At 49.7% G+C, this 21,950-nt stretch overlaps 1 protein-coding gene across 3 annotated transcripts in view; it reads right to left on the minus strand.

Moving 5' to 3' along the window:
• Positions 1 to 20,707, minus strand: part of IRAK2 (interleukin 1 receptor associated kinase 2) — a 58,027-nt gene extending 37,320 nt beyond the window's left edge. For all 3 annotated transcript variants that reach the window (XM_030840674.2, XM_060308781.1, XM_060308780.1), the window contains exons 1-2: positions 20,521 to 20,707; positions 11,242 to 11,424 (exon numbers count right to left, since the gene is read on the minus strand). In XM_030840674.2, the coding sequence (XP_030696534.1) occupies positions 11,242 to 11,424; positions 20,521 to 20,614 (277 nt within the window). In that variant the 5' untranslated portion in view covers positions 20,615 to 20,707. The remainder of the gene's footprint in view (positions 1 to 11,241; positions 11,425 to 20,520) is intronic.
• Between the last annotated feature and the right edge of the window lie 1,243 nt (positions 20,708 to 21,950).

Genomic DNA, 21,950 nt, shown 5'->3' on the forward strand with positions numbered 1-21,950 from the left:
GTTGATGCATTGGTTCTCAGATCAATTAAATCAGAGCCTGGATGCTTTCGAAAGTTCCCTAGGTGAGGCTGAGAACGACTGGCTCAACCCGGAGTGGTGAGGGTTGAGTTTCTGGCACCAGGGGGCAGAGAAAGGGGGCAAAAGCATTTCTCTGTGCTCTCTCCACAGTTCCCAGGGGACGATGGGCCTGATTCCCTTTTCTCTCTGCTTTGTATTTTCAGGATGTCCCACTCTCTCTAATGAGCACAAGAGCCCAAAGATGAACTCAGGGCTTCCAGCCCGCCATGCACACCGCAGCCAGGCTCACGGGCAAGGGAAACGCTCCAAATCTCATCCGACAAGTGGGATGAGGAACTGTACCCTACACCCCCAGAGATGATGAGATAAGTAAGTGCTCAACAGTTATAAGCTACCACTGTAATTTACTATCATTAGGATCATCACCCCTGAGTCTAGGTCAGGCTTTTTTTTTTTGTCCTAAGTGCTTTCCCATAGGTGTGGCCTACTGAATTCAGAGGACACCTCTGGGGAGAAAGCCCAGTTGCTCTCTCCAGTTTATACTTGCGTAAAGTGAAGCCTGAAACAGTTCTCTTATTTACATGTTTACATTACATGTTTATTGAGGTCCCGCTTCCTTTGGTCAAAAGGCTTAGGTGTGCTGGGCCCTTGGCAGAGGGGCCTGGGTTCTCCTCGCCGGCTGGCAGCCTGGGAACATTTAACACAGTGGCAAATCCGGGAGCCACATGCTTGAGCAGAGGGGACTCCAGCTGCCAGCAAGGTCTTTCCCCAGTGAGCACAGTCTGGAATTGCCCCCACTCTTCTCAGCCCTCAAAGTAAACAGTGAGGTAACATTTATAAATTTGTTTTTATTCTTTGTACTTATTCTGACTCATATGGCTGAAACAGATCCCTTCTAGAGCAAATGAAAGTGATTCATCCCTAACTAAAGAACCTAGGTGCCAGCTGGCCGTATCAAGACAAAAAGAGCTTTCTGGACCCTCTCTTTTCCTTTCCCTTTCCCTCCCAATCCCTGGGCTCAACCTTCCTGGGCATCCAAAGTCCACGTACACAAACCACTCAAAACTCCCAACCCAAGCTAGACGGGAAGTTAGGCAAATAAGGGGGCATGACCTTGTCTTAAGACCTGATCGCCCTATCACGGCTCCTCCACTGGACCTGCTCACTGGCTGCTAAAATGACTCATCCATCCTTATTCATTTATTCACTGTGTTAGGGGCTGGGGGCTCTGACTTATCAAAACTCGCATGACAGTTAAAAGATACCTAATTTTAAACCGGGAGGAGTTCTATGCTGACAACAAACTGGAGGAAGGGAGGGGGGCACCTGACACTTACTTACACGGGGTGCCCGGGGCAGACTTCTGTGGGCAGGTGCTATTTAAGCAGAGACCCAGAAGATGAGAGGGATGAGCCACGGGAAGAATGCAAGGGAGCTGGGGAGGGGCCCGCATTCTAAGGGGAAGGAATAGCATATGCGAAAATCCTGAGGAAGAAAACACTTCGGTGCATCTCCTCAAATGAAGGATGACCCTAGCGGCTGAGCTGAATGAATGCGGGGGAAAGTAGCCAAGATGAGGTGAGAGAACCGGGCAAGGGTTAGTCCACGTGAGATCTCGTAGGCCATGGTTAGGCAGAACCTTAAAATAAACCCCCTTGAACTGAGGTACCCAGTAGCTGAGACAGGGCTTACCAAATAGTCATCTGCTCCCGCTCAGACTCCAGCCTCCCTTGCAGTTAGGCTGGGGCCACGTAACCGGTTCTGGCCAATGGATTTTAAGTGGAAATGCTACTGTCACTTCCTGGACAAAGCAATTAAGAGCTGGCGAGCCTCGTCCATCTGTCTCTCCCCCTCCACAGTGACCCTGGAAGCCGTGCACTCCCAATGGCCTGCCGAGTGCCAGAAGGCAGGAGCCAGCACCGCACTTGGAGAAATTGATTCTTTGCTGTGTTGAACAGCTGAGATTTCTGGGTTTATCTGTGACCTCCACATAACGTAGCCCATCCTGATTAATGGGTAACCTCGACATGTGTCCAAAGCTCGTAACCCAGAGGAGCTGCTTACGACCGCATTGCACAGAGTGGGAGCTCAGTAAACCGCAGCTCCTCTCCCTCCAGCTCGTACCCGTCCTCTCTGAAAAACTGGGGGCTGGTTTAGAGGCACCACACACAAGCCCCTCTGTCCATGCTCACATTTACTCCCAAGAAACCCGCAGTGATTAAAGCCTCGCTCTTTTCCAGTGGAATAACTAACACACAGAAGGACAGTCAGAAGACCATCCTGAGCCCCTCAGCAAGGATGTGCGAAGAGCCTCGCATCGCTCGTGTTCTGAAGCGCCCCCATTTACGAGAAAAGCAGACAGGGCAACGTCTACGCCTATTTTTCAGAGACTTGATGCCATCTAGTGACCTCCCCCAGCAGGGGTTAAGGTCACGCAGACCTGCATCCCTTTCCAGCCAGTTGCTTACTTGCTGTGTGGCTTTGGGCAAGTTACTTATCCCTGCACCTCAGTTTCCTCATCTGTAAAATGGGAATAGCGAGATTTGTGAGATAAGATGCTTGCCTGGCACATATTAGGTGCTAAATACAAGTTATGACTAGCATTCAGTTAACAGTGACTCCTGGCCAGGACTTTGGCGGGGGTGGGGTGCGGGGGGGGGTGGTCTTGGCCCTGTGCAGTGCCACGCCCAGGGGCAAGTCTCCAGGGGCCCCAGGGTCTGAGTCCTTCCCACGCTTTTTTGTCCCCTAGTGGTAGGAAAGGGGCGGATGTTGGGAAAACTTCCAGGAGAACACACACGAGTCCTGTCTGGCCCTTGCAACAGCTCAGCCTCTTTGGGAGAGAAAGGGTGTGTTCTCTTCCATTTCACTTTAGGCAGCAGATAGAAATTCCCCACGCAGTGAAAGCCCGGCTCCAGGAAGGAAATGACTTTGGCTGAGCTGCCAAACCAAAAGTTAGAAACTGTGAAAGCTGCACAACCAAGACGAGACTGCGTGGAAACTGGGAAACTTGAAAGAAACTCCCAGGAAGATGGTAGCAGCAGATGGGAAGATGAAACCTTGGTCACTTCCCTTGGAGTCCCTTCAGGTTCCAGAAGCTTCTTGCTTTCCTACTCAGTTGACGCCTGGAACCTCACAGGCCCCTGTTCCCCACTGTGGCCAGAGCAATGGGGGTGCTCCCAGGTAGAAGCCCTCGAAAACCTTCCCTACACTCCTGATGAAAGTAGACCTGACCACACCCAAGCATTGCTCCTTCCCACCACCCGGCCTTTGCACGTGCTGTTCCCTCTGCCTGGATACACCTGTGTGGTCGGCCCGCCAGTCCTTTGAATGGAGGCTCAAGTTTCAGCTCCTTAGGGAAGCTTCCCCAGATGAGATCAAACCTTCTCCTCTCCTACCCTCCTACCTACCTACCCACCCGACCTACACTTCTCCTTTGAGCACTCCTGCTGTGGTTGGGTACACGTCTCTATGCCATCATCCTGTTCATGCCCGTCTCCCACACTAAACTGTAAGCTCCTTGAGGTCGGAGCCCTTGTCTGTATTTCCACTGCTGCGTCCCCGGCACCTAGCACACAGCAGGCACTGGATAATATGTCTCAGTTCACTACTGACTCTCTTGTCCAGATTTTGTGTATCTAACTCTCTATGGGGAGGAACGAGGGAGAGTGTCACCTCACGAATCAGGCACACCTGTTTCGAGCCTCCATGCTCAGAGTTAGAGCCATCAGACCCCCACCATCGGCAGGCTCAGGTCCCCTGCCTGCCTCAGTGCCGTTTAATCAGGTCCCCTGCCTGCCGCAGTGGCCGTGATGACAGCCGACCTGCCTCTGGCTGGAAGCCACAGCTCTGATACATCAGCCTCTGCCTTGATTCCGGCTCCTGAGACCCGCAGATGCCAGCACCTAGACCCTGGAGCCTGGCTCACAGCCCTCTCCCTAAATAAGCCTGGTGGTCGGGAAAAGTCCCCCTCAGGAGTAGGACTCTCACGTTTTAAGCCCCAGGGTGATGGCTGGCCCTAGCCTCCAGGGTCAGACTCTCCTGACGTTGAATGCTGACCTGGCCGTGCAAACGCTGCCCCTGGTCCCCCAGACTCTCTATAAAGAGGCTCCCCTGGGATGCCCAGCAATTGCACCATGGCCACCATTGTACCAGAGCACTGATTCCCACAGTGTACTGGTTCCATGGGAATATTAATAAGTATCAAATGAAAAGGGGGCTCTGTGGTCAAATGTAAATGGAAAACCCCGACCTAAATAGATTTCTTTGCTATAGAACTTATCAGATCCTTAAAACGTTGGGTGTGCACTGTGACTCTCCAAAGGTAGGGGGCACTGATAAAGCATACAGATATCCCAAGGCTAGTGATTCATGAAACCTCTAGTTGCACGGCGTAACTTGCTGGAGCACACATCTGGGGCATGTGATTGGGGAAATGCTACTCTGCACCATGACTCGCCCTGCGGACGTCCTATGCACACAGTGCTTTCCCCATCACAGAAAGACATTTTTTCAATCAGGACACAAAGGCGGCATTCCTCTTCCTGTCCTGACCCAGAGACTGGGGCTTCATCCAAGACCCAGCTCTTCCCTGTGGGCTCAGAAGAGCCTGGAGATGTGAAGACATCCATGGAAGACCACTTTATGACGGGTCTTTGCCAGAAGTCGGGAGGTGAAAGTGGAGAGGGGAGGGTAAGAAAGGGCGAGTAAACGACGCTTCACCTCACAAAGTGACGCACCAAGAGGCACTGCCTAGAGCGCATGGAAAAATAATTATATGTGTAACAATATTAGTTAAAGGTTAGAAAAACGACCTACAGACCCACAGAGGAGCCAAAGGGGGAGAGGAGGTATGTACAGCCAAATCCTGGTCTAGGAAGTGAATGGATAATATATAAATTGATATATATGAAAAGAACAGGAGAAGCACATTATTTAGAGATGGTACAAATGTGGTAGAGAACAGCCATTCCCCTTGTCTTCCTATATTCTAGACGTTTTAGCTAGACATACGGCTGCTAAAAACCACATTTTTTAGCTACTGCCAGACTCCCTTTGCAGCTAATTGTGGTCACGTGACTAGGTTCCAGCTAATAGAACTTTGTGAAGTGATAAAGCGCATCTTTCAGATTGTACCCTTAGAAGGAAAGAAAATCCCCTCCCCTTCCTGCTGCCTGGAATGTGGAAAAGAGAGGAACAGCCGGAGCGAGTATCTCAAACCACAAGGTGGAAGCCACGTGCGCAGGGCAGCAGAATAAGGTAGAAAAAACGCTTGAATCCCTGACACTGTGCACCCACCCTACCAGCTTTGGATGGCCGACACACACACCGCTAGTGGAAAGAAACCCTCTTTTAGTTTAACCTGGTGTTGTTTTGGCCTTTCCTACCGGAGCTAAATCAATATAATAATGCTCCAGGTGGGAAGGACCCAGATATTGCAGACTGGAAAGCTGATTACTGTGCTTACACCAAAGCAAAACCGTCACCCGTGACCCTCGGAAGGCAGGCCACGTGCTACGAGCACCCATAACTCTAAGGGGAGAAGCTGAAAATGCGCTGAATGTTGGTACACGTTGCTTCTGTTTTAGGGACCTCCAACAGAGGGAGAAGAACTCCACTGGAGCCAGACCGTGTTCAAGCAGAGATGAAAAGGAAGACTCTTGGCCTGTAGCAGACAATCCAAGTTGACCAAGAACCCCCCTGTCAGGGGCCCTGAAGGGTCAGCCCCAGCAGGAGGTGATACCATGGCCCCAACCATTCTAATCCCCACTCCACCTTTCTCAGTCCACTGATGAACTGCAGGAGGGGCTCTCTGCCAGACACAGAGCCCAGAAACAAGAGTCAAGGTAAGAGTGCTTCCGCCCCATCTAAGCTATTGTTTCAGGTGGCCCCGAGGGAGGCTCCAGGCGTGCACCTTCCATTAGGAGGAGGGGGGGCAGGCCGAGCACACAGGCCACCAAGAGGAAGAACAAACCTTTCAGGGTTAAGAATGAAGCTACCTAGGCCAGATCATCAGCTGTGGCTGTCACACAGAGAACTGATGAGAAGCCAAGAGACCAGAAGCTTCCAGCATTTTGAGAGACCTGTACCGCCAAAGAAGCCACCGTCCTGGTGTGACAAAAGCCGGCCATTATTTGACGCCACAGCTCCTCCCAGGTGCCCAAACCCCTCCCCCAGCAGGAAGTGGGCTGTGAAAGCCGTGTAGCCCCCCCATAAGGGCAGCCTCTCCAGTTCCCACTTCCACTGAGGCCACAGGCATGCTCCCCCAATGTCTACCCCACCCCCCAAGACAGAGCCAGTAGTCAGAGAACCAGGTGCTGGGTCAGCGGTTCTTAAACTTTTATCTGCACCTGAATATCCTGGAGGGAGACTCAGGACTCCACCCCTGGCGTTTCTGAATCGGCAGCTGAGGTCAGGCCTGAGAACCTGCATTTCTAACAAGCTCCCAGGGGATGCTGATGCTCAGAAGTCCAGGGAACACACTTTGAGGATCACTGGTCAACTGAGAAGAACAAGGGGCTGCCAGATGGACCAAACAAAGGACCCACTCCCCTTGCCAGAAGACACTCCCCTGGGGAAAGGGTGAGCACGTTTTGCTCGTGGGAGGAAGGGTGCATGTGGATACTTGGGTGGCCCAAAGCAGAGGGCTGTAGGAAGACAGCTGGCCCTCCAGTATGTATCCCCTCCTCTGCTAGAGTAACAGACGCTTTAGTTGTGCACACAGGCTCCCAGCTACAGATTACATTTCCCAGCCTCCCCTGCAACTAGGCGTGATCATGTGACCAGTCCTGGCCAACGGCCTGGGAAGGGAGGTTATGTTGCAGCTTCCAGGGGACCGTGCCCTTCTTGTAGGCTGGAAGGCACGTGTGGAGGCACAGAGTAGCCGTCTCAGGTAGGAGCTGGCAGCCGGCTGTCCCAGACAGCAGAGCAATGAAAACGAAAGAAACTGGTCCTTGACACTGGGCAGCTGCCCTATGAGCCCTGGGCAGCTTGGACGGTCACAGGAGAGAGGAATAAGCGTCTGTCTCATTTAAGTCACTACAGCCTACCCTTAGTAACAGCAATGAACCTGGGATGCTAATACAGGAAGCCACCAAGAAACAGCTAAAAGAGCAAAATGGTTGACACTGGCCAGCAGATTTGCCAGAAGAAGGAATGGTAAGCCTTCTGCACTCATTTATTCTAATTCTTATAACATTTAGTGTTTGACAATCGAACAATAATGGTCTTGGCAATTAAGGCTGAGAAGATACCAAGGAACGGAGACCCACACACCTAGCTCTCCGTACAATGGCACTAGCTCTCTATACAATGTACAGAGCTCTCTGTACAATGGCACTAGCAGCCCCAGAGCACGTGATTTCAAGAGACTGGACACACATGTGGCCCCCTGGGAACCCCACACTCCACCTTCCGGTTCACATACAACCTATGGAAGGCCTCTGCTACATGCAAATACTTACGACCTGGAGTCGTAAGTCTCTGAGGACAACACTTTGTCTCTGGGACTTTTGGTGTCTGGTTTTCAAGCTCTGTTTTATTCAAACTTATTCTTAAAGCTCTCTAAGAAGTGGTGGGCAGAAGTCAGGTTCTCAAACTGCTGTGGGCAACCGAGCAAGTTCATAAACAATCTTCAGCAAGTAAATGCAAACTAAGGTTTAACTAATGTTACAATTAGGGAAGGGAAAACTGACCGGTTGGAATAACAGAAACTTAATATGCTTCACACATGCCCTCTATATTCACTTCCAAAAAGTGACCAAGATTTATGGCACTTTTTCTCCCTAATGAAAAAAAAAAAAAAAAAATCCAAGATACAGAAAGGGGAAGTGTCTTGCCTGAGGACTGAAGGCAATAGTGACAACACAACCGAACTCCCGAAACAAAAGTGGATGCAGAGACAGGCTTGAACCTCTCTTCCTCAGGCAATTTTAATCAGCAAGGCTAAGCAGCAGAGAAAAGAGGATTGGGGAACACAGGTGGACTCTCACAGCCCTGAGAGGTTAGAGGAGGTTGGAACCGGAAAACAGGGAACTGAGTAAAGTTCTAAGAAGAAAGGATGACAGACAAATATCACTGTTTCCTGGAAGCCCAAACACCGAGTGCAGTGAAGTTCCCGTGAGAAAAGCTAAGAAGGAGGGCTCTGATCCAAATGCGCCTGGGTGTGACCGGACCTGTGCCCTTCGGGGAGGCTCTGAGCCGTTCCTGACCTCCGTGTCCTCAGGGGGAGAAGGGGCTCCTTAGATCGCCCACCTCGAGGGGCTGCTGGGAGGAGCCACGCTCAGCGCCTGGTGCCTCGAAAGTGCCCAGTCAGTGTCAGCTTCAAACAGAGTGTCACGCTGCAATGAGTATGTTTCTCTGAATCTGGCACTATGTTGTGTGCTGACCTCAAATCGTTAAGATTATATTCGAGATTAGTCAACAGCCAGGTTCTGACGTCAGTGGCAAGCTGGTGTGTCCAGTGAGAGGCCTGTGTCTCAATCCCCAGTATGTCTCTGCCCACAGGCCTCGGGACACCCCTGCAGCATCCCAGTGCCCTGCAGAGACAAAACCGGCGTCCCCCTCCCCAAAGTGGCCCGAGCAGGAGGCCTAGTCCCTCCATTCTGACTGTACCTGACCCAGCGGCTTTCCCGCTCCCCCTCTGCAGCACCCCCTCTCCACACCTACCTCTCTCCCTCTCTCCCTCGCTCCCTCTCTCTCTCTCTCTCTGGCATCCTTGGGTGGGCATGAATTTCCTCACCTCTTTTTGAACCCATTAAGAGTTTATCACTGGACTTCCCTGGTGGCGCAGTGGTTAAGAATCCACCTGCCAATGCAGGGGACATGGGTTTGAGCCCTGGTCCGGGAAGATCCCACATGTCGCGGAGCAACTAAGCCTGTGCGCCACAACTACTGAGCCTGTGCTCTAGAGCCCGCGCGCCACAACTACTGAGCCCATGCACCACAACTACTGAAACCCACGCACCTAGAACCTGTGCTCCGCAACAAGAGAAGCCACCACAACGAGAAGCCTGCGCACCACAATGAAGAGTAGCCCCCGCTCACCACAACCAGAGAAAGCCTGCACGCGGCAACGAAGACCCAACGCAGCCAAAAATAAAATAAATAAAAAATAAATTTTTAAAAAAAGAGTTTACCACTAATTCTCTCAAAACATGAAAAGTATGTGAAGGCACATCTACTCCATAATCAGTTCTACCACGTGCCAGGTTCTGGGGATGCAGACAAGCCAGACAGGGGTCTGCAAGCAGCTACACAGGATAGGCATTGGTCGCACCAACCAACCAATGTGGCATGGGTCTGAGCAGGTCTCCACCTGTAAGGCCACCCTGGTGTCTCCTGACTTATCTCTGAGGGTGGAGGTCTCTAAGCCCCCACTCCTCCTCCTGGAAGCCCTCCCTGATTTAGTCAGGCAAGTGCTGAACTGAGGTCTGTTGGTTCAGCCAGGTTATTCCCAGCTCAGGAACCCCAGCCAGGACAGCTCCAGGGCCCACAGGGTCTTCCACAGGCCTCTGGGGCTCTGAATGCCCTGCTCTCTACCTCCCACACCAGCTCTATGCTAGTTCCTGCAACACCCCAGGCCTTTGCACAAGGGCCTTTGTCCCCTCTCCCCTGGGCTTTCTTCCTCCAGCTCTTCACGTGGCTGTCTTCTTTCCATTCCTCCAACTTCACCTCCTCAGACTGGCCTTCCATGACAACCGTGTTCTAGAAGGCTCCCCTACCTTGTCACTCCATCCCCTTATTTTTACTTGTTTTCCTGTCTACTGACTGTCTCCTCATGACTATGCTCTCCACGAGGGCAGAGGACCTATCGCTTTGCCCATCTGTATTCCAGGACCTCGGACAGCACCAGGCACTGGCCAGGGGCTCGGTGAGCACCTGTGAGAAGTCTGGCTCACTGTCCCACACTGAAGGGGTCTCTTTGGGGACATGGCGGGGGGGGGCCCAGGTGGAGATAATCAGACCCCTCATCCCCCTGCCTCTGCTGAGCACTGGCTGAACATCAGGCCCTTGACGTGTTCTATTTCTTCCATTGCACAGACACCCTGCAAGGTAGGGAGGTATTATTTATTACCTGCTAAATACATTCCCACCATGGTTGTATTCTCCTGTAGGAGGACAATTTGGTAATACTGGTATTGATATCAATCAAAACTTAAAATACACAAACCTTCAACCCAGCCATTCCAATATTGGAAAGTCATCCCATGCGAGATTCACGTGTGTGCAAACGGGGTGCACATCCCAACACTGTACACAGGAGGCAACTGCTAGAAGCAACCTGAACACCTATCAATAAATCATGGTACATCTGTCAAAGGAATACAATGTGGCTGTTGAAAGATTGTCTCAATATGAAACAATCTGCAAGATCGACTGCTAGGTGAAAATAAAGGGGACAGCGGAGTGCATGGTGTTCTCTTACTATCTGTATAAAAAAGTGTTGTAGACACATGTATACATTTGCCTAGAAAATCTCTAGGAAGGTAGATAAGAAATTGTGACTACTGGTTACTTCTTGGGAGGCTAAATTGGGAAACAGGATGAGGACGTAAATAATTTTTACTGTAGACTTCCTTGAATTTTTATGCTACAGCTATTTTTAAATTTCTATTTATTTATTTTTGGAACAGAGAACAAAAATTTAAAAGGTGCAAAAAGACTGACAATAAAGTCTCTCTCCAACACCTGGTTCCCTGGCCACCCGATTCCTCTCCCCAGGAGTGACCACCGTTACTAATTTCTTAGTTGGATGGTAAACTCTTTCATTCAAATTTTTTTAAGATTAAGAAAGGTTTTCTGGGGCTTCCCTGGTGGCGCAGTGGTTGAGAGTCTGCCTGCCGATGCAGGGGACACGGGTTCGTGCCCCGGTCTGGGAAGATCCCACGTGCCGCGGAGCGGCTGGGTCCGTGAGCCATGGCCGCTGAGCCTGCGCATCCGGAGCCTGTGCTCCGCAACGGGAGAGGCCACAACAGTGAGAGGCCCGCGTACCGCAAAAATAAATAAATAAATAAAAATAAAGTTTTTCTAATTTTATTTATTTTTACATTTTGGCCATGCCGAGCAGCATGTGGGATCTTAGTTCCCCAACCAGGGATCAAACCCATGCCCCCTGCAGTGGAAGCGCGGAGTCTTAACCACTGGATCGCCAGGGAAACTCCAAGAAAGATTTTAAGGTGAGAGGGCACAGCTCACGCTGGCTGCTAGGGGGCCTTGGTAACTCACAGTTGAGGATGATCTGGGCGGCGCGGTAGAGCTCTAGATGGCACAGGAGGTCCAGCAGCTGCTGGACGGTGGCCTGCCGCATGCTCCACCACCACAGCAGCTCGCGCGTGATGCTCACGCCCTGCGCCCGCTCCATAGACTTGATCTTCCGCAGCTGGGTCAGGTCTGTGATCACATAGGAGGCTGGAAGGCAAGCAAAAAGGGATGCTTAGAGCCAGAAGGGCAGCCCCTCCACCAGAGGGTCACCATGCTGGCCCAGCTCTGTCCACCACAAAGCCGCCTGGCCCCATCCTACCTGAAACTCCACCAGGAGCTGGGGTCCACAGGCAGCCCAAGTCATTCAGTGCCCGCGGGGACCAGCACACTCACACTTTAATGTAAATGTCAACTTGGTTGCCACACAAGACTTAGGAGAAAGACCAGTGGACGAGAGGGCCAGGGGCCTTGAGGTTTAGCTGCTTATTTGCTATGTGCAAGTCACTTCCCCAGTGGGATGGGAGGTTCGGTTTCCTCAACTGTAATAGAGAACTTGCCCTCCAAACAGAAGCCCCGAGTAGGCAGAGAGTTTTCTCTGTTCCGTTCACTGTTAGATCCTCAGAACAGAGAAGAGTGCCTGGCACAGAGTGGGGGCAGGGCCAGGACCAAAGTGAGGCAGGGGAGGCACCCAAGGCGCAAATTTGAGGGAGGTGCTCATTCTCAGGGCTGGTCCTGCACCTGTAGCAGCAGCCAGAGAGTAGGTGCCTCCTATAATTTTGCCTTGGGGGGCTTCCCTGGTGGCGCAGTGGTTGAGAGTCCGCCTGCCGATGCAGGGGACACAGGTTCGTGCCCCGGTCCGGGAAGATCCCACATGCCGCGGAGTGGCTGGGCCCGTGAGCCATGGCTGCTAAGCCTGCGCGTCCAGAGCCTGTGCTCCGCAACGGGAGAGGCCACAACAGTGAGAGGCCAGCGTACCGCAAAAAAAAAAAAAAAAGTTGCCTTGGGCATCTCATTCTCCTCATCTCTAAGTCCCAGCCCTGGCAGGGGGAACTGAATGAATGAATGAATGAGTGAATGAATGAATCCACAGCCCACCATCCTCACAGAACTGCTATTAGGAGCAAGAGAGCTATGGATCTAAAAGCACTTTGCCAAGTCTGAAGCACTGTGCAATTTGCAGGGGGCTACTGTCCACAATACTAAAACTAATGCATTCCTTCTTTTCAGTTTCTATTATAAAATGGTTGCTCATTAAAGAAAACTTGGAAAAACGCAGGGGAAAGAAGCTAATAAATTACACAGCATCCCACGAGGGTACTTTCCCTTCCAAAAGTCTCCCCACCACACGCACAGGGGTGCTTCTGGATCCAGTTAGTGCCAGGCTGTAAGTAAGACTGTGCATCCAGGCCTTATTCACTAACATTATACCATAAGCATTTTCCAAATTGGTACAAGCTCTTCATACATGGAATTTTTGAACGGTCACATAGTATTCTGCTGAGTTTCCTGAAGTGAGGGAGGCATTTTTTATTCCCCTAAACTAGGACTAAAATAATCGGACTTCAGTTCCAGGATTTCAGAAATCGTGGAGCAGGTATCTACGTGAACATCAAGTCATACATTCATTCAACAAAATATTATTGAGCTCCAGGCCTCTGAGAAGCTCTAGAGATACAGGGGTGAGTCAACCAGAAGCCCACCGAGCTTTTCTGTTTGAAAAATACAAACATAAGTGAACTGAGTGAAGAAGAGGAAGACAAGAGACCACGCCTATGTAATGACGGGGCTTGAAGGCCAGGCTACAGTTTGAACCTGATCCTAAGAGCCACGGACACCAGGACACCATGGAAGACCTCAGAGCCAGGGAGGGACGCGATCATATTGTACAGTCCCTGTCCCTCTGGAGGAATGGGGAAGGTTGTGACAGCCTCCCACAGAGAGAAAGCCTCTGGGAGAAGTGCCCTGTTAGGGATGGGAAATTCTTGAGTTGTAACTTTAGTCACTGGAAACCCCAGGCCAGATTCCTGGTCCATGGGAAGTGATGTCAGCAGGGTCAGGGGCTGCCTCCAGCAGCAGAGAGAAAAGAGTAGAGGGAAGAGGAAGGAACCCCTTGCCCCCAGCCCTCCCTGCACACGAGCTCTGTTCGTGGGCTCACCTCCCACGCTCCGAGGCAGCGTGATGTCATGGGAAGAACAGAAGCCCAGGGCCGCCCCTGGGGCTCCACTGCGGCAGCAGAAGCCAAGCCCAGCCCTCACATCTGTGGGCTGCACTTTTCCTCACAGGCAATGCAGGAGGAAGAGGAATTAAACCCAGAGGTGCCTTGCAATGTGGACGTTGTAGCTCTGTGAAAGTGGCATCTCTTATGGTGTTGACCTGCCAGCATTTAACATGACCCTTAAAACAGGGTCAAGACAAGATAGAGATCTCAGGGGGATGAGTCACTGCCGAGCGCCCTGCTGAGTCCATGGTTCTTTGCCCAACACACACCAGTAATACCTGGTCGTTACGGAACATTTGGAAAACGGGAGAAAATCAAAGCCCCCGTGATCATCCCACTTGGAAGACCCCAAGAAAAGCACTGGTTATACTCTTGTTTCTAATCTTTCAGGCTTTTCTATTAGATATAAAAATACATGCTTATGCCAGCAGGATGGTACAGTGGTGGGTTCAGGGCCCAGACTCTGGGCTCTGAGGCCTGGGTTCAAATCTTCTCTCTGCTACTTACTTCCCACGTGCTTGGGGAACGCCCTTCACTTCTCGCCGTGCCTCAGTTTCCTCATTCGCAAATGAGGAAAACAACAGCACCTGCCTCAGAGGTTGTTGTGAGGATTAGATTAGTTATATGTATAGAATAATATGTATGTGATATAAATGTTCACTGCGATTGTCAAGCCATCTACACTGTATGAAAACCTGCTTTTATCCCCAATGGTTAACACTACGTGGCGATCATCCCTCCTGGTCTGACTTCCTGAATCTTGCAGGACACAGTAGACAACCTTGCCCATCTTCAAAGCCCTCTGGAGCAGAGGCGCACAGCTTCCTGAAGTGATCCGCCCTCGCCCTCGGGTGAAACGCCCTTTGTCCGGACTAACAAGACTCTTTCCTGGTTGAGGGAAGGGGAAAGCGTCTTGTCCCTTAAGCCTCTCAGCAACTCATCCCCATTTTACAGATGAGGAAACTAAAGGCTCAGAGAGAGGCAGTCACTCGCCTGAAGCACATAGCTGGGCAGGGACAAAGCAGGCCTGTGCACAAAGGCTGGCACACGCATGAGACAGCAAGATGGAGAGCCGTCCGACAGAGGAAGCCCTGCCCCAGGATCCCTGGGAATACACCTGGGGTGAGTGAAGCTGTGAGAAGCCTGGTTTCCCCCAAGGGCAAAAATGAACGCAGCCACAATCATAGGGAAACGAGCAGGAGGGAGCCACATTATCTGCCAAAATCGTCCAATCCAAAGAGCGTGCGTATTTGTGGCTGTGTGCTTTTCTGAATCACTTTATGGATTTTTCCACCTCCACTCCCTGGTATCACAATCAGCCCCAAGGGATGATCTCTTCTAAAATGATGCACATTATCTGTAATAGTCAAAGACTAGAATGTCATTTTTAAAAAAAGAATAAATTGTGGAATATGCAGTAGGATTTTTCAACCTAAAAAAAAAAAGACTCGCAGAAACCGAGACTCTTTAGGACTGGAAGGACAATCACAGTCGCTTACTGTGCTGAACAGAAAACCATGGAATGCTGTGACTTGCCAAGGAGCTGCTACCTGGGGGGCACGGCTGGCTCCCAGCCCAGTGACCTCTGACCCAGCACGGAGAGCTGGCCAAGCATGGGCTCCAAGCCATCCCGTGTCCCCACCGTTCCCACATCCTTCAGCCCATCATTCATTCCAGTGGCACTGAGTGTCTGCCCACTGGCCGGGCACTGCCTCAGACACTGGGAATACAGGAGCAAACTAGATGCGTGATGTCCCTGCCCTCATGGCGCCGACATTCTACAGGGAGAGACAGACATAAACCAATAAGGAACAAGGTCAAAGCATGTTAAGAGGAATGAAGAAAATAAAACACGTTGATAAGAAAAAGAGGAAAGGGGGACAGGGTCAGCCTCTCAAACAAGGTGACATATGAACTGAGAAATGAAAGACTATAGCCCCCCAAAGACGTCAGTGTCCTAAACCCCGAAACCTGTGCATATGGTACCTTACGTGACAAAAGGGACTTTGCAGATGGCATTAAGTTAAGGATTTTGAGATGAGATTACCCTGGATTATCTGACTGAGCCCAGGGGTCCTTATCAGAGGAAGGCAGGAGTGTCCGATTCAGAGAAGATCATGACAGAAGCAGAGGTCAGAGGAAGAGATTTGAAGATGCTACCCCATTGTCTTTGAAAGTGGAGGAGGGGCCACAGGCCAAGGGACGCAGGCAGCCTCTAGAAGCCAGTGAAGGCAGGGAAATGGATTCTCCCCTAGAGCCTCCAGAAGGACAGCTGCCCTGCCAACACCTTGATTTTAGGACTTCTGACCTCCAGAACTGTAACACAATAATGGCTGTTTTTAAACTATTAAATTTGTGGTAATTTGTTACAGCAGCAAGAGGAAACTAACAGAGACTAGAAAGCTAGCCACGTGGAGGACAGGGCGAAGAATGTCCCAGACAGAGGAAACAGCAAGTACAAAGGCCCTGAGTCTGGACCAAGGAGGCCAGTGTGGCTGGAGCAGGGTGGGCATGAGAGGGTGTTGGAGGAGAGGAGGTCAAAAGTCAATGGCGCTCAGACTGTGCCAGACCCGGCAGGCCTGGTGAGGGATTTGGATTATAACCTAAATCACAATGGGCAGCTCCAGAGGACCTTGAACAATACTGGTGTCTCCAAGCCCTAAGGAGTCAGAGGTATTCTCCTCAGAGGATGTACAAATGCACATGAAGAGACGGCCAACATCATTAGGCATTACAGAAATGCTAATCAAAACCAGAGCAAGAGGCACGTCTCCAAGCCCTAAGGAGTCAGAGGTATTCTCCTCAGAGGATGTACAAATGCACATGAAGAGACGGCCAACATCATTAGTCATAACAGAAATGTTAATCAAAACCAGAGCAAGAGGCACTTCCCTGGTGGTCCAGTGGTAAAGAATCCGCCTTCCAATGCAGGGGACACAGGTTTGATCCCTGGTTGGGAACTAAGATCCCACATGCCGCGGGGCAGCTAAGCCCGCGTGACACAACTACTGAGCCCACACGCCCTTGCAGCCTGTGCGCCACAACTGGAGAGAGAAAACCTGCACAGCACAACTAGAGAGAAGCCCGAGTGCCACAGCAAAGAGCCCGCACGCCACAATAAAAAGATCTCGCGTGCCTCAACAAAGAACCTGTGTGCCTGCATCTAAGACCCAACGCAACCAAAATAAATAAATAAATAAACAAACACAGCGAGAAACCACTTCTCACCTGCTCAGATGGCTACAAACTCAGAAAGACAGACGATAACAAGTGTTGGCGGGAGGGGACGTGGAGAAATTGGGACCCTCACACATTGCTGGTGGGAATGTGAAATGGTACTCGCACTTCCAAAAACAGTCTGACACTTCCTCAAAATGTTAAACGCAGAGTTACCCTATGACTCAGTACTTCCCCTCCTAGGTATCTACGCAAGGGAAATGAAAACGTAAAGGCACACAGAGACATACACAAGTGTACACAGGAGCGTTATTCATAATAGCCAAAAAGTGGAAAGAACCCAAATGCCCATCAAATGACAGAAGAATAAATAAAATGCAGTATGTCCACACGATGGAATGTTATTCAGGAATAAATAAAAAGAAATTGGGCCTTTCCTGGTGGTCCAGCGGGAAAGAATCCACCTTGCAATGCAGGGGACGCAGGTTCGATCCCTGGTCAGGGAATTAAGATTCCCACCTGCATTGGGGCAACTAAGCCAGTGCACCACAACTACTGAGCTCACGTGCCTCAACTAGAGAGCCTGTTTGCCGCAAAACTACACAGCCCACGTGCCCTGCAGCCTGCGCGCCACAACTAGAGATGAGAAAACCCTGCACACCACAGCTAGAGAGAAGCCCGCGTGCCGCAACGAAAGATCCCACGTGCCACAACTGAGACCCGATGTAGCCAAGAAATAAATAAAATAAATAATAAATAAATCTTAAAAAAAAAAGAAATTAAGCACTGATACTTGCTATGACATGGATTAACCTTGGAAACATGCTAAATAAGTCAGTCACAAAGGACTACATATTGTATGATTTATTCCATTTATATGAAATGTCCAGAATAGGCAATGCCTAAAGCTGGGGGGAAATGGGAGATGTGTGTGAGAGTGCTGAGGGAGACAGCTGAGGGGTACAGGGCTTCTTTCTGGGGTAATGAAAATGTTCTAAGATTGATTTGGCGACGGACGCACAACTCTGCATATACTAGATGCCACTGAATTGTACACTTTAAATGGGTGAATTGCGTGGTAGGTGAGTTATACCTTAATAAAGCTGTTTTTTAAAAAAAGTCATACACAGAGAACAGACTAGTGCTTGCCAAGGGGGAGGGGGTGTGGGGGAGGGATGGATTGGGAGTTTGGGATTAGCAGATTCGAACTAATATACATACTGACAGAATGGATAAACAACAAGGTCCTACTGTATAGCACAGGGAACTATATTCAATAGTTCCTGTGATAAACCATAATGGAAAAGAATTTTTAAAAAGAATGTGTGTGTGTGTGTGTGTATATATATATATATATATATAACTGAATCATTTTGCTGTACAGCAGAAATTAACACAACATAAATAAATCAACTATAAAACTATAGTTTTATATAGTATCAACTATAAAATAAATCAACTATACTTTAATTTTTAAAATTTTAGTAAAATAAAAATAAAAAGAAAGCCATAGGTGTGCCTTCTAAAATAGCCACAACATCCTAGAAACATCCTAGAAACAGAAGTTGCTGTGGCCTTCACAATTGAGGCCAACATGGAAAACACTAGAGAGAGTCTCTTCCACAAAGTGTTTGCCCACTGCTCAGGAAACAGTCGAAGTAGTTAAATCACAGATCATCTGAGCAAAGGGACACAGTGCAGTCTAGGAAATCAGATGGTGACAGACATTCTCAGAGGTGCCCTGACTTGTTACCAGGGACAGCCTCTGTGGGGAGGCTGAGGGGCAGGGAGGGGAAAGATATTTACTTTCCCCTCTGTCCCAGGGGTGTGATTTACACCATTTAACCTAGTACATCTGTTATTTTTTTCCACAAAAAAGTTAATAAAAATACACACTGAAAGTAAAAGCCTAAATCCATGTTGCTAAAGAATATTGCTTGGCAAGAAAAAATAATTGTGATATAGTTTAAGTGAAAAAAAGCAGGCTAGTAGAGTGTACAAAATGATACGATTTTTGGAAAACGTATATACATAAATAAATATGGTTAGTAAAAAAGACTAGAAGGCGTAAGACACCCAGCACCCTGCTGGCACATAGTCAGAAGCCAATACATGTTAGCGGCTGCTGTTGTTATTATTACTATTGGCACCAAATGGTAAGAATGGTATCCCTTATGGGGATATATATACACATATAGCTGACTCACTTTCTTGTACAGCAGAAACTAACACAACATTGTAAAGCATTTATACTCCAATAAAGATGTGGGAAAAAAAAGAATGGTATCCTTGGGCTTCCCTGGTGGTACAGTGGTTAAGAATCTGCCTACCAATGCAAGGCACACAGGTTCGAGCCCTGGCCTGGGAAGATCCTACATGCCACGTAGTAACTAAGCCTGTGCGTCACAACTACTGAGCCTGAGCTCTAGAGCCCGCAAACCACAACTACTGAGCCCACGTCCCACAACTACGGAAGCCCGCGCACCTACAGCCCACGCTCCACAACGAGAAGCCTCCGCAATGAGAAGCCCGCGCACCACAACGAAGAGTAGCCCCCGCTCACCGCAACTAGAGAAAGACCGCGCGCAGCAACAAAGACCCAACATAGCCAAAAATAAATTCATTAATTAATTTTAAAAAAATACTCCCTCCAAATTAAAAAAAAAAATGGTATCCCTGAGTGGTGGAGGTTGAGCTACTCTTTATTTCCCGCAGTACTTTGCAATAAGAGTGTATTATTTTTGTGACTGGTTTAAAACAGGATTTCTGAACCTCAGCACTACTGACACTTTAGGCTGGATAGTTCTTTGTGGAGGGGGCGGTTCTGTGCATTGCAGGACGTTTAGCAGCATCCCTGGCCTCTACTCACTACATCCCCCAAGTTACGACAACCAAAAACGTCTCCAGACATCGGCAAATGTTCCCTAAGGGGGCAACATCACCCCTGGTTGAGAACTACTAGGTTAAAATATATATTATTTCCTCAAACTGGATGGATAAAAACATACATGTTCTTTTTATTATTATTCTTTCCACTGTACATAAATATTATATTCCCTTTGTACGAATGGTATATATCATAATCTCAATTTTAAAGAAAATATAGATATTACTTTAAAAATAAAGTGGCACCAGTCACATTGACTTAAAACATGAACCTGAGAATAACTGTTAACACTTCCTTAATACTTACAAGAACCTCTGACACATAGGTGTCAAGTGCTTTTTATACAATTTTCATTCCTCATAACCACCGCCAGTTTACAGATTAAGAAGCTGAGACTCAAACAGGTTAAGCAACTTGCCCAAAGTCACCAGCTGGATGTGGTGGAGCCTGGAAGGCGCCTGAGGACCACACGCGCAGCCTCCCCCAGGATGCCAAGCCCTCAGCCAATCACCAGGCACAAACAAACAAAATACACCAAGAAGTTACGATGTCCTGGCGGGGCCAGCCGCCGGGGTTCAGAGCCCAGTACGCCACTTAGCAACGCCATACCCTGGCCCCCCAAAGTAACTCTACCTTTAAAGCCGTTTCGTCGTCTGTTAGATGGGGTAAGAGAAATAGGCACTTTACAGGCTGTCGTGGGAATTAAATGAGATAATCGGTGTCAGGTGCTTACATCAGGGCCGGGCACACAGTAAGCACTAGTCACTGCTGAGAGCGATCATTTTCGGCTTTACTGTAAACAGCGAAGTCGAGCCAGTCATTACTTAGCGACAGACTAACAGCAGAAATCCTCCGAAATCACCTAACACCTTCCAAATGACCACAGAGAGGGGGCAGCGCCTGCCCGAGGGCACACAGTGAGGCCCGGGTCCAGAATGGCAGCACAGAGAGACCCTAGAATCAGGACCCGCGTAAACAGGCGGGGAGGGGGTTTAGCGGGGTCGCAGGGGTGCCCACTCACCGAACTGCATCCAGTCCCACTCGCTCAGCGCGTCCATGTTGCGGCACAGGTCGTCCAGCACCCAGGCGGGCAGCTGGTAGATGTAGCAGGACATGGCCGGGCTCCGAGGGCCGGCGGGCCGGCAACGCAGACAACTGAGTCCTACGCGGCAGGACTCCGCTTCTCTACCGGCTGGCTGGTGGGTCCACCCAGCGCAGGCCGCCGGGGAAGTGGGCGGGGCTGGGCTTGGGCTCTACTGCCCCCCAGCGGTCACCGGGGTCGCGACGCCTCCCGGCCGGCTGGACCAGCGGCTGCGAAACCAAGAGGGTCAGAGCCGCCAGGAGGGGAAACAGGCCCAGAGGAGCAAGGGAATACGGGCAAGTCCACACGGGAATTCAGCGGCAGTCCCAAGAGACCTTCTGAGTCCACCTCCAGGTCTTTTGGCCCTCTGCCACATACGATTCCTTCAAGAGCTAGTCTATTAATTACCTGCTATATGTGGGGCAATGTTCGAGGTGCTGGAGATGCATAAGTGGAGAAAACTTACCAAAGTCCATGTTTTCATGGGACTTACAATCTAGGCGGGGGTGGGAGTGGGGGAGGAAACTAGCAACAATTAATAACAGCATTGAATAGGTAAGTTACATGAAATGCTAAAAGGTCAAAGTGCTGTGGCAGGGGGTGGGGGAAGGAAAGAAAAAGAGGAATGAGGTGTTCAGAGCGAGCAGGGGGAGGACTGTATTAAATAGGGTAGTCAGGATAGACTGTGATTTTTTTTTATAAATTTTATTTATTTATTTGGCTGCATCGGGTCTTCGTTGCTGCACGCGGGCTTTCTCTAGCTGCTACGAGCAGGGGCTACTGTTCATTGCAGTGCGTGGGCTTCTCACTGGGGTGGCTTCTCTTGGTGCAGAGCACGGGCTCTAGGCCAGCGGACTCAGTAGTTGTAGCTCACGGGCTTAGTTGCTCCACAGCATGTGGGATCTTCCCGGACCAGGGCTCGAATCCATGTCCCCTGCATTGGCGGGCGGATTCTTAACCACTGAGCCACCAGGGAAGTCCCTAGACTCTGATTTTAAGGGCTAATATTTATTGAGCAGCTACTATGTGCCAGGGACTGTTCTAGGTGCTGGGGTTCCCTCTGAAGAAAAAAAGGACAAAATCCCTGCCCTGGAGGAAGACACACAATAAGCAGTAAAAATGCTAAATAAGTAAATAATTTAGCACTGTAGAAGGTGATAGGTAATGTTAGGGAATAAAAATAGATTATAGTAAAAGAGAGTAGAAGTAGCTAATTGCATTATTCATTGTCTTAGAAGGTGATAAATATTATTGGGGCAAAGCAGAATATGGTAAGAGGAACTGGGGGGCAAAGTGAATTACTGAATAGGGTAGAAGGAGAACATAATCACTAGTATTTATTAAGCATTTATGATGGGCAAACTTCACCA

The sequence above is a fragment of the Globicephala melas genome, chromosome 11 (genome assembly GCF_963455315.2).
Source record: "Globicephala melas chromosome 11, mGloMel1.2, whole genome shotgun sequence".
NCBI lineage: Eukaryota > Metazoa > Chordata > Mammalia > Artiodactyla > Delphinidae > Globicephala > Globicephala melas.